Below are 16315 nucleotides of genomic sequence, written 5' to 3'. Positions count from 1 at the left end.
GGCAACACCGTTTTCCAACTCTAAAAGCAGATTTGCCTGCTGTGACCTTGAAAATGGGGTCAAGGTCACCAAAACCAACTGGTGTCTGCGGAGTCTGTATATATACTATAGTTCCAAATATGAAGACAATCCAGTGTTTAGTTCTTGAGATATCGCGGCAACACCGTTTTCTAACTCTAAAAGCAGATTTGCCTGCTGTGACCTTGAAAATGGGGTCAAGGTCACCAAAACCGACTGGTGTCTGCGGTGTCTGTATATACACCATAGTTCCAAATATGAAGACAATCCAGTGGTTAGTTCTTAAGATATCGCGGCAACACCGTTTTCCAACTCTAAAAGCAGATTTGTCTGCTGTGACCTTGAAAATGGGATCAAGGTCACCAAAACCGACTGGTGTCTGCGGAGTCTGTATATACACCATAGTTCCAAATATGAAGACAATCCAGTGTTTAGTTCTTGAGATATCGCGGCAACACTGTTTTCCAACTCAAAAAGCAGATATGCCTGCTGTGACCTTTAAAATGGGGTCAAGGTCACCAAAACTGACTGGTGTCTGCGGAGTCTGTATATACACCATAGTTCCAAATATGAAGACAATCCAGTGTTTAGTTCTTGAGATATCGCGGCAACAAACAGGTGGGACGTACGGACGGTCGTGAATACTATATCCCCCGCTTCTCGCTTTCGCGCGGCGGGGGATAATTACAAAACACAATCAGTCAACCAGAAGCCTTGACAGCTATCACACCGAGTTCCCACAGACGCAGTTGTGATAGATGAAGCCTACATTTATCAGGAAATCATTAGCTTGTAAAACATCTTTGCGACTACATGTCAAACACCATTAGAAAGGTCTAATCCTACCACTTATAAACATGAAAGTTATGTTTATCACATTTCTTAAATAATGCTTAATAAATAATTACTTGAACAAACTGCAGGCCATAAGGGCTTGCTGAAATTTAAAACTATCAGCCTGAGAACAAATCTGTCGGTCTCGGACCTACGGGCCAGCCGATGTCTATTTCAAACTGTGACCCAGTGCATCCTATAGCGTGTCCTTGTCACATGATCACCACTAAGAGCAGAAACTCCAGCATTACAACATCTACACTGGAATGGACACAAACCCTGGAGCGGAGTACCCCTTTAATAGCTCATTGAAGAAACAAGCATACCTGCACAACAGGAGAGACTAGACCCCCTACAACAAGTCTGACATAGCATTCTTCATCTCTTTAAAGTAATATCTCAAGACCCTAGAGCTGGAGGGAGAGAAATAGCTTGTGCTTGAGACAACAGGATCTTACTGACCAGCAAAGTGTAACACTCTCTGTCTTGTGTTACAGAGTCTCTGGGACAATATCTTCAGATGCAAAATGCTATACAAGATGTCTACATGGTTTTCAAGAAGAAATTTCTAATATTTGATCAGGAGCAAGTCTTTGATCCAAGTGATTTTGATGTCTTAAACAGCAAAAAGTTGCTGACAAAAGGTCAAATGTATTATTGACCACAAAAAGGGCCTTAGCTTAAATGTTAAAACAAAAATCAGGTTAAAGGTTAAAGGTTAAAGGTTAAAGGAAGCTTCCATTGTAAGGAACACAGCTTTTCACATTTGTTTTAATTCTAATTTTGTCATCCAAAAAACTATTTAGACAGACGAAAAATAGGACGAAAAATAGGACGAAAAACCTAATCTACATGATCAGTGCACACACAAGACTGTAAGAGAATTTTAACATATGCCTTGGATAAGAGCCTTCATACTAACAATCATGTAGATCCGCTTCATGTCAAAGATTTGTTCAAGTAAATCAAAGTAAACATTCAACATTCTCCATCCATCACTACACACAACAAGGGGACTTGATAAACATCCACATTCAACGTTCAATTGATGACGATGAGAAACAAAGTCTCCAAATATAAAAAACTAGATTTAGGAAAACATGAAATTCTCTCCTCCCTACAACAACACTGGCAATTTGTGAAGCTGAGCACTCAGTGTTAAAGCAGGTGATCCACCCGAGTGAACCCCTTCTTACTGTCATACGAAGCTCTGGTGTGGACACTCAGTGTTAAAGCAGGTGATCCACCCGAGTGAACCCCTTCTTACTGTCATACGAAGCTCTGGTGTGGACACTCAGTGTTAAAGCAGGTGATCCACCTGCGTGAACCCCTTCTTACTGTCATACAAAGCTCTGGTGTGGACACTGAGTAACAGGCACGCATAATCTCTACCAACACAATATGCTGCATAAACCATTGTTCATGTTGCTCAGGTCAGTGATAACAATATTATTTAGGAAACTATTTCTGTCATGAAATGATTCAAGGTCATGTGTGTCATGATTAGAGCCAATCAAAAATTACAAATTCATGAACATTGCATCTATGGTAGTTTTAGAATTGAAAGGGTCACTAGGCTCAAGCCTTCAGAATTGGCTGGCTTTTTCAAGGTGTTTCATGTTGAGCAGTGGGCAGGCTGACTGTCCTAAACATGACACAGCATGTCCACTCCTCCTACAGTGTCACGTCCCTCTCAGTTGCCTCAGCCAGCCAATCAGCTCCAAGCAGCTGATGAGCTCATGGGGGCAGTGTCACGTCCTCTCAGTTGCTTCAGCCAGCCAATCAGCTCCAAGCAGCTGATGAGCCCATGGGGGCAGTGTCACGTCCTGTCAGTTGCTTCAGCCAGCCAATCAGCTCCAAGCAGCTGATGAGCTCATGGGGGCAGTGTCACGTCCTCTCAGTTGCTTCAGCCAGCCAATCAGCTTCAAGCAGCTGATGAGCCCATGGGGGCAGTGTCACGTCCTCTCAGTTGCTTCAGCCAGCCAATCAACTCAGCTGATGAGCCCATGGGGGCAGTGTCACGTCCTCTCAGTTGCTTCAGCCAGCCAATCAGCTCCAAGCAGCTGATGAGCCCACGGGGGCAGTGTCACGTCCTCTCAGTTGCCTCAGCCAGCCAATCAGCTCCAAGCAGCTGATGAGCCCATGGGGGCAGTGTCACATCCTCTCAGTTGCCTCAGCCAGCCAAACAGCTCCAAGCAGCTGATGAGCCCATGGGGGCAGTGTCACGTCCTCTCAGTTACTTCAGCCAGCCAATCAACTCCAAGCAGCTGATGAGCCCATGGGGGCAGTGTCATGTCCTCTCAGTTGCTTCAGCCAGCCAATCAGCTCCAAGCAGCTGATGAGCCCATGGGGGCAGTGTCACGTCCTCTCAGATGCCTCAGCCAGCCAAACAGCTCCAAGCAGCTGATGAGCCCATGGGGGCAGTGTCACGTCCTCTCAGTTGCCTCAGCCAGCCAATCAGCTCCAAGCAGCTGATGAGCCCATGGGGGCAGTGTCACGTCCTCTCAGTTGCCTCAGCCAGCCAATCAGCTCCAAGCAGCTGATGAGCCCATGGGGGCAGTGTCAGCACAGAAGCCAGAGCCTAGTGCTCCTTTAATGAATTTATGCTACTGAAGCATTTAATCATTGTACAAACAAAAGCAAATATGAAAACATAAAACATAACTGAGTTTCTAATCCAAATATTATAGGTTTGTTTTTAAACAGTTTTAGAAGCTCAGTCGTAACAGTTGCTATTTTCTTTTCCTGACATGCTCATAACACACATTGTGGCCATATATGTTGCGTGGTGATTCTTATATTCATGTGCAAAGATGACCTTAAAATATAAATATTTCAACATGCATATTTCTTTGCATTAACTAGAAATTGGGATTAAATTGGAATAATTTCAAAGTTTGACAACAACTGGCTGTACAGTTTAATTACAAACATAACGAGTCAGTAGCAAGGCTATTAACAGTTAAGTAACATGCAAGAAACATCTTTAATACCTAGGAACTGATGTCATCAACAAGTGGAGAAATGAAAGACCAGTTTAACAGCGTAAGTAGGACATGGGGAATTATCACAGAAACAGGAAATAGACAATGCTGAAAATGCAACATCACGATATGTCTGTGAGCCATCAACAGCTGACTTAACATGAGCGTTTCATCGGCTGTACAACCCAAATGTCTTCGGTTACCAACAGAGAACTGTATCACACCTTGGTTCTGACCAGAAAAGGTTCCGGTTGGAACAAAGGCAACTATCTCCAGGGTTTGTTCGGCCTATTTGTTTCAATATGGCGCCACTCTTCCCAATCTTCTCTCATCATGGTTTGGGTTAATTATATCACGTCGATACCCACCAATGTCAGGAACCACAAACAATCAACCAGGTTTGACCTTGAAAAATCAAAAGGGCCATCTTGTGGATGTTGGTTAAGAACACTGCTCTGGTTAATACCACAGCTAGCAACACTCCAGTCGTAACTAGTGGACAGGACAGTAGGGTCAATGAAACACAGAGATGCCGAAGACGGACACGTGTTGTGCAATAGATAGGAAGTCAGAGGAGGAGGTAAGATCATGGCAATTGTCACCCACAGGATGCCACCTAAAGCAGTTTTCTCTTGAAGTCAAATCCTAATTAAACTACTAGGCTATTCAAAGGCTAGTTGTCAGCTGTGTTGTCTGAGGATTTCAAACTGACATAGAACCTTACAATTTGACTTTTTCAGTGAGCCATTAGTACCTGTATTCTACCTCGTCCAATGGATTCCAATACTCTACTACTACAACACTGTGACATGCATGTCCTGATATCTTGACATTTGGACTGCTAATACAATGTTCTTCAGAAACATTTCCCAACAATATTTCGTTCACTGAATAAAGTTCTTAGGGGAATAATTTAGATATATTCTGTCTTGACAAAGTAGAGTTAATTAATGCCTTTATTTACTGTAAAGGCAATGTTTCGGTATTGTTCTTATACCGTTGTCATTGCAAACATCGCCTTTACAGTAAATAAAGAAGTTATCCATAGGTTATCTCTACTTTGTCATCCGTCAACTTCAAAGTTATACCTATCAAACAGTTCATATTCTGTCTTGATGGAATTTCCCAAACAATCATTTCATAGAATTCTGTTCACCGATAATTTCATAAAAACATTATCAAATTATTTGGAACTAAGAAATATCTGGACTGAAATAATACCATTTGCTGAAACACACAAGCAGGAAAATATACCTTTTATGGATATGATATAGTTAATGTTTCTACATAACAATATTATGTCAAATCATATCTCATTGTTGCAGGTTTACCTGTCAACTTGTCAAACTGCTGAAATGTCATTTACCCACCACGCCCACTGATTCTCTGTTGAGGTAAACCACTTGTTGTTGAATACGTTGATGAGTCATCTCAAGTTGCGGAAACAATTGAGAACAGAGAGTAGTCCAGTGTTGAGCAGTGTCTGCGAGGTGCAGCTTGAAGAAACAATCACAGCAGGGGTAGAGAAGAGGGCGGGGCACCCTTGAGGAGAAGGCGGGGCCACTAGGCGGAGAGTCCAGTGGAGGATGGGCGTGTCCAGAGTCAATCAGCTGCACGTTTTCACCATTGGAAAATTGAAGACCTGTTCATATCAATGTGGCTCATGCTTGTCACTGATACACATTGGCTGACAAACATGAACTTAAATGGCAGGATCTGTCACCATAGCTGCCAATTTTCCCAGTTTAGTATTTTCCAACAATCTTCTTTAACTGACAACAAAGCCAGACGATATGAATCGACTACAATACAATACAGCCATGTGATTCCGAAACTCAGTTCATAATTTTAAAGTTTGTTTCTATCTCGACTTAAGCAACTTTCAATAATACTGTGGAGTGTCTCAATTGAACAAATGCAACCCTATAAATATGATGATATACCAGTCGATAAACATGAAGCATTTATAGCTGACGGTGTAAGGCTAAATAATGACCCTCTCTTTATCAGTGTCTATGAAAATTGAAACCTTGTGATATTTTTATGTAGATTGGCATATTCTTAACAGGAATTAAGGACAAAAGTTGCAAATTCGTAACAAAAACATTAAAAAAATGGGACAGTTGGCAGCTATTTGTCACGAATCAAACCTGAAAGTCCACGACGAGCCATGACAAACTTGAAACAGCAAAGGGTTGAAACTGTGGGTATTTCACAGCAAGCCTATTTCCACAGCTTGTTCACAACGCCGGTGTCACACATACATAGGCTACACACCCTTTTACATCACGTCCCAACCCATACTGACGAGGCATGTCAAAGAACGACACAGCTCAACCTGACAACAACGACAGCTTGTTCCTTCACAAGTCCTCCGGAGGCCATTGCTACCTAAGCAGTTGAACACAGCGTGACATGGGCATTGTGGTTCAGACAGAGGTTGTCCTCCCGAGGGTGTCACCAAGATGAACAGCCATGCCCAGTCACGGATCCAGCAGTGGGTGGGCGTGTCTGTCCCTGACGGTGGCTCACCCATCCTCTTCTTCTGGGTAGGGGATATCTGGCTCAGCATCGACTGGTGGGGTTCCGTCTCTGGATGTGCTGCTTTGCTCGGGGGGTGGGGAGCTGCAATAGAGGTCGGAGATCAGTGGTTAATAAATGAACTTGATACTGACCAGTTGAACCTAGAAGGGTCTTGAACTAAAATTTGTATTACAAAATAATCACAATAACTGTTAAACAATAAATAAAAAAATAGTATGACAAAGAGATAAGTGAATTTTATTTATGAATTACGTTTTTCAAAACACAATAACTGAGGTCTCTTCCAACATTTTCTAATAAATTCATATCAGGAGACTGAGTGAATGTTGTTTTACGCCACACTGCCTCGTACCACGACGCAATCTTAGCACTAGGACTATCACAACTCCCATACTCTAACACAGACTTACAACCACCATGGTGTTATGACTGCAATCTTAGCACTAAGACTATCCCAACTCCCATACTCTAACACAGACTTATGACCACCATGGTGTTATGACTGCAATCTTAGCACTAAGACTATCACAACTCCCATACTCTAACACAGACTTACGACCACCATGGTGTTATGACTGCCTTGTGGAAGAGGTCCAAGGCTGGAGCAGATACCCCAGTGGTTGATGACATGAAGACTCAAAATGAATACCCAAATAACAATTGCATGTCAAGCCAATCAGAAGCCCATTCAACAAAGTGATTTCAGCACTAAGGTGATCATAACTCCCATCATTTAACATAAACTTGCCATAGATGTATCTTAAGTGATCTTAACGCTAAGGTGATCACAACTCCCACAGACTTAGTGACATTACTAAGGTCGCTGTATGACGATTGTAAGAAACTGATTCCTATTGTCACTGCCTCTTATGGGAGGTGAAATGGGGTTTAATGTCACATCAAAGATTATTGCACTTATGTAACAATGTGCATGCACGTGTGTGTGTCTGTGTGTGTCTGTGTGTGTGTGTGTGTGTGTGTGTGTGTGTGTGTGTGTGTGTGTGGCTGCTTGTACTAGTCTGGACTAATGCTGGTTTCATAGTTTTCAGCCCACTGAGATACCATGCTACAGTTTAACAATATTACCCCACTCAGACACAGAATACTGACTCCAAGCTGACCTGTCCTTGTCCCTTAATGCCAAGCGCAAGGCAGGGTAACAACAATTACTTTTAATCTTTTAATGTATTTTGGTATGACACGACCGGGGATCGAACCCACGACCTTCCGCTCTCCGGGCAGACGCTCTACCATGAGACCAGGGAGGCAGTCTCTGCCTCTTATGACAGAGATGGAAAGAGGCAACTTACACAAAGATGGGGAACAAAGCATATGGGCAAAGTTGATGTGACTAAGCAAAAGAATCCACTATAAGCAATATGACATTTAGCTGACGTATGTAGAGTAGATTGTATAAGCGAAGGTGCTGCAGACAACTAACGTCACACTTGTGAAAAAATACATGACACAGAGAACAGGAAACACAGCATCGTGGGTTTAGCATACAGGCCCACATTCCACCAAGCGATCATAGTGCTACAACTGTCGTAAGCTGATGTTAAAGCATGGGAGTTACAATCATCTTAGCGCTAAGATTGGTTTGTGTAACCTATCCCAGGGCTACATTTAACAGTCATCTCAGCACTACGACCGCACAGCAAACTGCGGCGCCTTTAACGACTGGGGCCTCAACACTAAGTAAGTATAGTGAGTGAGTGAACTGAGGCCCAAAGCTGACTTGAGCAGTTTTTTAGTCACATCATCATCATCATCATCATGGTGCATCAGCTTAACGTTGGAAGAAGGCCGAAAGTGACACAGGTCATAAACGGAAGCCCTTTAGTGAATGTAGGAATCAAGGATATGGTACTGACAACCCAAGGATCATAATCTGATTATCACGGGTATATCTGGGATTACAACACACAAGCCAAATCATCGAGCTTGTCCTCCCATCCATTAAATCCACTCTCACGACCAGCATCGGTTGCTGGGGCCCTATTCTAACCCGGAATCTTTACAAGTTACTGGGGTACTGTTAGTAGAAGGAGATCACACAATTGGGATCGGATAACATGCATCAACCAAGTCAGCGAGTCTGACCACCCGATCCCGTTATTCGACTCTTACAACAAGCATAGATTGCTAAAGACCTATTCTCTACCCATATCTTCACGAGGATGTAATATTAGTAGAAGGCTACAGAGATCTACACTAGGAGAAAGGCATGAAACAAGCCAGGCTACATGTTGTATATGCAGGATGTACCTTCATCTCATTAGCATTGACACGATGGTTGGATCTCTGAAAGCACCAATCACAGCATGCCAGAATCACAAGACAACAAGCAGAAATCACATTCTAGAGTCAGTCACAGCATACAATTTAGTTCTAAACAAAATCAAATGCAGAGATGCCACCCAGAAATTGAAGAAATTCGGAGTACCTGGGACAACTGGGGTGTGAAACAAACTGTTACGCTTTGATGATTTCAACATCTTTTGTATTGCATTTATCCCTCAAACCCAAGTTAAAACTGGTGATTATGTGTGATTATAACATGGTTGTATATGTGACAATGCAGTGAGGTCAATAACCAGGCTAAATCACTGGTTGTTTTGTCTTACAAAATTTGTAATACATGTCACTTGGAGTATTGGCAGAATTTGGTCAAAAACATCCTAAAGAATCCATCGAAATCATAATGGATGGTATCTCTGGTAACGTGTCAAGGCTCACAAGTGCAGGTGAGACTGTTAATGTACAAGACTGTATCACTAACACAGGACACTCATTCAGTGGATCACAGCATCTCTGGTAACGTGTCTAGGCCCACAAGTGCAGGTGAGACTGTTAATGTACAAGACTGTATCACTAACACAGGACACTCATTCAGTGGATCACAGCATCTCTGGTAACGTGTCTAGGCTCACAAGTGCAGGTGAGACTGTTAATGTACAAGACTGTATCACTAACACAGGACACTCATTCAGTGTATCACAGCATCTCTGGTAACGTGTCTAGGCTCACAAGTGCAGGTGAGACTGTTAATGTACAAGACTGTATCACTAACACAGGACACTCATTCAGTGGATCACAGCATCTCTGGTAACGTGTCAAGGCTCACAAGTGCAGGTGAGACTGTTAAGAATCTAGAAGGTGCACTCCCTTAACTGAACAGACCACTACAAAGAACAAACAATCATTACAATTATTGTTCAAGGGTTCAAATGCTGATTGATGGATTTTCTAAAAAGGCCAAAACATACTATTCTACATTTCCTGACACAGGTTCTTAAGGACTTCAGTGTTGAATGTTTGGAATAGACCTGGAAGACAGGTCAATCATGTGTGAATTCTACGAGGCCTTGATGTCACTTTCTCCAAACACTGATTACAAAACGTATGTCTGAAGGCATTTATTTGTATTTTCATACCCTTCGTCCCAACCAACAGCTTGAGCAAGTAGGATTAAGAACTGGAGCCAAAAGGTTTAAGAGTTACCTGATTCCTCCGTCTAATTATGGCTTTAATTCGAACTTTCTTTTAATTTTATTTTGACCACTGACCCATGGTTTGAAGGAATAAAATCTGAAAGAAATGTCCGACTTGGTTATATTTCACACATCAAACAGAGAAAACTTACAACATACTGGTCCTAGCAAACATTCTTGGGTACATTATGTTGAAATGCTCAGGAAAGGTTTTAGCTGTGCAACAGACTACCATGTCTAAGACAATATTTATGACACAGTATGCACCGAAAATAAAGGCAGGAAATTACAGAGCACAATACAGTTCACAAAACCACATCAAACTGTGACGACGGTGAAATGCACACCCATCAATAGCAGGCATCAATGAATGACAGCTTGGCACACCAGTTACCTACCCTAATTGCATGCACAAGCTGCCATATATCTCTGTTAGCATGAAGTGAAGAAAACAGATACATTGTAGAACATGGTTAAATTCAAACAGGACTTTAGGTTCAGATTTCAATTGGTTATAAACCTTTTGACACCAGATTTCACATTTAAAGATGTCCCTACACAAGATCATATTACAATGTACAACAGTGCAAATCAATGTAACACATTACGGCAAGCAGTTGTGTCCTGTAGAACTTCAATCAGTTCAACTTATTTATGTTTGGCTCTGATCACTTCGACATTCAGTTGCCATGAGAACCAATTGTGTTTATTTTGTAAGCCTGGGGTACTTCCTACTAAAGTAAGGTTCCAACTACCGTATTTGCCATAGTAAGCCCCTGACCAACTTCTACACCTATCTGTTAGTAAGCTTTACAAGCACCCCAAGAAGACCAAAAGTGACAGTGCCTATTTTCTGGTGTATATGACATGATACCCAACAGACAACAGCAGCTCAGAAGGGCTTTATAATTACAATGGGATTAATATTGACAAAGATTTAGTTTCATCAACATTTGAACTACTGCTCGATCTCAGTAACCTTTTGTGTTGTCTTACTAAGCACCCACCACCTTTGTCCATTTTCTAAGCACCACGGAGCTCATTACGGGGAATACATTAGGTTCCAAGGGTATGTTATGTCAGTAAAGGGTGCACTCCATTCCCATGCCCGGCATGGGTTGACGTAAACAACCTACCTATCTGCTGCATCAGCGGACAACTGTCGACCCTCCTTCTCCGTCTTCCTCTGATAGTGAGACCTGAAACAAGGCACAGCAGCATGGTAGTAGTAGTAATAATAATAATAATAATAATAAGATCCTGGCATGCCAAGGGACACAACTTTTCACAGGACCTTAGACCACTAGGCTACCATAACAATCTGGGCTTCAAACCATGACCAGCAGATCCTGGCATGCCAAGGGACACAACTTTTCACAGGACCTTAGACCACTGGGCTACCATAACAATCTGGGCTTCAAACCATGACCAGCAGATCCTGGCATGCCAAGGGACACAACTTTTCACAGGACCTTAGACCACTGGGCCACCATACTGGAGGTGAAGACACACCTGTATCTCTGCTGGATGATCACGGACTGGTTGCGGCCCTTCTTCAGTCTCTCCGGTCCTTGTCGCTGCAGGCCAGCCGCAGGGTCTCGGTTCTTCTTGAGACGTTTCTGTGCGTAGTAACTCCGGAACTGATTCTGGATCAACACTGCTGCCTGGGTCATCTTCTTGAAGTATGCATACTGAAATATACAGAGTGAGTGAGTGAGTTGGGTTTAACGCTGCTTTGTGCACTATTTTAGTTGTATCACTGAAAGTAACATGGCAGAAAAAATCAAACCACGTAGGCGGTCTCCGGGCAGATGCTCTATCCTATAGACCACGTAGGCAGTCTCCGGGCAGATGCTCTATCCACTAGACCACTCAGGCAGTCTCCGGGCAGATGCTCTATCCTATAGACCACGTAGGCAGTGTCCGGGCAGATGCTCTATCCACTAGACCACATAGGCAGTCTCCGGGCAGATGCTCGATCCACTAGACCACATAGGCAGTCTCCGGGCAGATGCTCGATCCACTAGACCATGTCATCAGTCCTTACCAACATGAGAGAGTGTCAGATAATTTTCTAACAATATACTCTGATACAGGAGTGATAACTAGAACTGACAAATTCACCGAAGGTTCACGGCAGAGCAATACTTTGTGCCAGGAGTCCGCCAGTACCTGTTTGTATCGCCGATAGTAGCTCTGGATCAAGATGGCGGCTTCTATCTCCTTCTGTCGCTGCTGCTGCAGTTGTTGTTTATCCCGATACAGCCGATACGCATTCTGGATCACCTTGGCAGCCTCGTACAGCTTTCTCTGTTCCTGATCTGAATAGAGAGAAGGATACTTATGAAGAGGTAGAAGAAGATTATTGTTAAATAATTCCAGCCTTATCAGTGCGATCTCTTGACAACCAAGTCTGAATGACTAAGTCAGTGGTTGATAATAGGATCATTATATATTCAGGGTACATCGTAACCACCCAATCATAATATGGAACTACTCTATCCTGGAATCTCTACAGAAAGACAAACAGTTTCAGTTTCATGTTGTTTAACACTGCACTCAGCAATATTCCAGCCATAAGACTGCGGTCTGTAAATAATCATGTCTGGACCAGACAATCCAGTGATTGACATGAACATCGATCCACGCAATTGGGATCGATGACATGCATCAACCAAGTCAGCGAGCCTGACCACCTGATCACGTTAGTCGCCTCTTACGACAAGCGTAGTCGCCTTTCACAGCAAGCATGGGTTGCTGAAGACCTATTCTACCCTGGATCTTCACGGGTCAGAACGACAAACATGGGAGGCTGTGGACCTTCTCTGTCCTGGAATCTCCACAGGGGTTGGCAACCGTGTATAGGGAAGTGTGGACCCTACCTGAGAGTGTGAGTTGGGAAAAGTCCTTCTCCATGTACGTGGCTGGCGCGTTGAAGTACTCGGTGAAGTCAGCAGTGGTGGGGGGCGGGGAGTCCAGAGTGAAACTGTAGGAACTGTAGGGGCTGTAGGGGCTGGGCAGACAGGTAGAGTCCGGGCTCAGGGACGAGGCAGGGGTGCCCAGGTCTGTGTACCTGCAATACAAAAGTCGGGAATACAGTGATGGGAGTGTTAGGTTGCTTTGTCATCATTCAAGTCACATCCAGTCCATGTATCATGATGTATCTGGCCTACAAAAGTGTATACCTGTACTCATCAAAGGCCAGACTATCTGTCATGGGTGTTGAGATTCCAGAATCATCCCCAAAGGATGAGGTGGGAGGTGAGCCTTGAGACGGGGCCGAGCTGTAGGACTCACTCCGAGCTCGACTGCTCACTCCACACTCTTCCTCCTTGGCAGGAGACAGCTTGATACGCTCCGGCATGGCTGCGATGATCTGGTTGGCGAGGGTTACCATTTGGTTCTTGCCTTCATGATCCCCACCTGGAACAATTTGGTACAGAATTTGTATAACGCCACACTCAGCAATACTCCAGGTATATGTATTTGTGTGTTTTTAGCCAGAAGTTTTTACATTTGGAAACAAAGGCTTTAGCCTATACTCAACAACACCTACAAATATGAAAACACATGATTTTTATCTTCTAATTTTTCACATCTCAAACAAGTTCAGCTAATACTGCTTGAGTTTAACACTGCTTTGAACAGCATTTCAGTCATACCAGGGAGTGTCAGCTTGATGTGGGAGGGAGCCCCAGGTGACAAAGGTCATAGATGTTGACCACGTCGGTGAAACCCAGGAGCATTGTTAAGGTGCTGACAAACCCAGAAACATAATAGGGCAAACCAGGATTCAAACCCACAACAGAGTTAAGCTTAAACAATACAGTCTTCCTTTAATGCGTAACATTTTTAGATTCAAAAGCAACTCATTAAAGCATGGTGTTTATGTGTGTGTTATGGTGTCTAACCTTCACCAGATGCTACAGCAGCGGCGGCGGCAGCAGCAGCAGCAGCAACAGCTGCCTTGTGTTCCGCCTCCTCGTCAGATGAGATCTTTTCTACATCAATGAAAGGGCTGTCACTCCGCACCGATGATACCTCATCTACAGAGGTACGGAGCTTGCATTATAGACATTACTCATACAGACACTCAACACTTATTACACGACTAAAGAGCAGATCAAATTGCAAATTCAAACATGGCAAATGAAACATTCATCCACAATGTTAAGAATCAATGAGGTTGGTTGGTTGGTTTGTTGTTTAACGCTGCACTCAGCAATATTCCAGCGTTATGACAACAGTCTATAAATAATCGAGTCTGGACCAGACAATCCAGTGATTGACAACATGAGGAATCAATGATGGGTCTCTTCCATGCACAACATGTTTCATCAGCTCTTGCTGAAATAATAGTAGATATATTTATACTATAACCATGACATGTACCATTGAAAATCACCAATACAAACTTCCAAGACCTTTTTGAGGCCTTGTTTAAGGTATTGTTGAAATGACACACAAATTCGATCATTATCAAGCTTTTAAATCCTGTTACACCCATAAGATCCGGGTTAGAAATGGTCTTCAGCAACCAATGTTTGTCGACAGAAGCGACCGACAGAATCAGACTTGCTGACTTGGTTGTGGCACGTCCTCATATCCCAACTGCATTGATTGAAGTTCATTATGTCAATCACTGGTGTGTCTGGTCCAATGATTACTTACAGACCACCGCCATACGGCTGGTATATTGCTGAGTGAGGCATTAAACAACAAACAGAAAAACAAAAACTGGCAAAATCATGATCCCTGGTTAATTTTCAAGCTGATCAATATCTGCAACATTGCAACACTGTCATACTCCTATTCAACTGACCTGTGTCCATCTGCATGAGGAGACCATCCGTCTCCTTCCCAGACTCCGTCGCTATGGTGTTGAGCAAAGACTCGGTCTGCATGAGAATATCTGGCGATGCCAGATCACGTTGAGCAACTGGTAGCAAGGCAGAGTCCGTCACTGCACTGATTGGATGATCACCAACCAATGACAGATGTGGCTCAGAATTGGCCTCCCGAATTGGCTTCTGAAAAGCGTCATGTTGGGGCGAGGTCTGGTCGTTTGTTGCCCCACTCGGCAATATATCCACCGAATAGCGTTTGCTAAGTTGGCGATGACAGGTGCCAATGACTTGTTCACTGAGTCGCCGGACGAGCTTGGAATCCCCTGGGTAGGGAGGGGGAGGAGGTATGTCGATGTGAAGGTTTTCCTGCTTCTCATCACAAATGTTTTTGTGAGAACTGGGGAATATATGGCAAGGAGTTGGTGACAGGTCACACGCAGTGATAGAGTCCGAGGTTGTGAAAGAAGAAGTTGCGCCAGCAAATGATGCTGTGGATGTGCATGGGGGGAAAGGGGGCGGGGCTTGCAGACGAGCTTGCTCCAACTGCTCGATTTGATTGGCAAGGTTGTGATGTCCCTTGCTTCGGGCAACGGTGAGCGGGAGACGTCCATCCTTGTTACAGATGCTGAGTGGCCCCGTGTTGATATGATACAGCGTCAGTGAAGCATCAATATTTCCTCTTGCACATGCCCACATCTGAAATAGACCAGTGTGAAGGTAAGCAAGAAATTAAAGTGGTTTAGGTCCCGTTCCACAAAGCGATCTAAGCACTCAGGTGATCGTACCTCCCATACAGGCTTACGACAGTTGCAGAGCTAAGATTGTTGGTGGCAAAGCCATCATGTTAAAGTTTAAAGACTGTAGGATTCCTACACTGATTACAGAAGACAACTGAAACATTCCACCCTCCCGTCATTCATTTCAACAAACTACCAGTGAGTACATCTATATGGTCAGCCATGTATCAATACCATGATTACAACTTGCAAAGTACCATCAAACTTTAGCAGACAAGCTGAGGCCCAAAGCATTCAACACTGACATCAGGAACAAACTAGGCTATGTGAGATTGCCTTGCCAAACAACTCCCACATCTGGTAGCCTTTCACAATCGTAAGTAATCGTAGGTGCAATTGTATCTTTAGAACAATGAGTGAGTGAGTGAGTATGGTTTTATGCCGCTTTTAGCAATATTTCAGCAATATCACGGCGGGGGACACCAGAAATGGGCTTCTAACATTGTACCCATGTGAGGAATCGAATCAGGGCCTTCGGGTTGACGAGCAAACACTCTAACCACGACCTATAACCAAATCAACATGAACTGGGAAAGTTTGTATTCTCATTCGGTAATGTTTACAGTTGCTGCCAACTTGGTGCCAAATATCGACCTGTGAGCAGGTCTAGATCAATGATCAAGATAATGCTGCAGTAATCAGCTTCTTTGTTCATTGTGAGCAGGTCTAGATCAATTCCTGCCTATGATCAAGATAATGCTGCAGTAATCAGCTTCTTTGTTCATTGTGAGCAGGTCTAGATCAATTCCTGCCTATGATCAAGATAATGCTGCAGTAATCAGCTTCTTTGTTCATTG

The 16315-nt window shown here is 43.5% G+C and overlaps 1 protein-coding gene across 1 annotated transcript in view; it reads right to left on the bottom strand.

The window, feature by feature from the left end:
- Positions 1-5721: 5721 nt before the first annotated feature.
- Positions 5722-16315, bottom strand: part of LOC125384200 (calmodulin-binding transcription activator 2-like) — a 28348-nt gene continuing 17754 nt past the window's right edge. The window contains exons 14-21 of the mRNA XM_048402715.1: positions 14697-15417; positions 13786-13920; positions 13060-13297; positions 12757-12947; positions 12047-12195; positions 11387-11565; positions 11011-11073; positions 5722-6461 (exon numbers count right to left, since the gene is read on the bottom strand). Coding sequence (XP_048258672.1) covers positions 6365-6461; positions 11011-11073; positions 11387-11565; positions 12047-12195; positions 12757-12947; positions 13060-13297; positions 13786-13920; positions 14697-15417 — 1773 coding nt within the window. The 3' untranslated portion in view covers positions 5722-6364. The remainder of the gene's footprint in view (positions 6462-11010; positions 11074-11386; positions 11566-12046; positions 12196-12756; positions 12948-13059; positions 13298-13785; positions 13921-14696; positions 15418-16315) is intronic.

The sequence above is a fragment of the Haliotis rufescens genome, unplaced genomic scaffold, assembly GCF_023055435.1.
Source record: "Haliotis rufescens isolate VD_foot unplaced genomic scaffold, xgHalRufe1.0.p SCAF_29, whole genome shotgun sequence".
In the NCBI taxonomy this organism is placed as follows: domain Eukaryota; kingdom Metazoa; phylum Mollusca; class Gastropoda; order Lepetellida; family Haliotidae; genus Haliotis; species Haliotis rufescens.
Note: the sequence above shows the minus strand (reverse complement) of the source record. Positions and strands in the feature narration are given on the sequence as shown.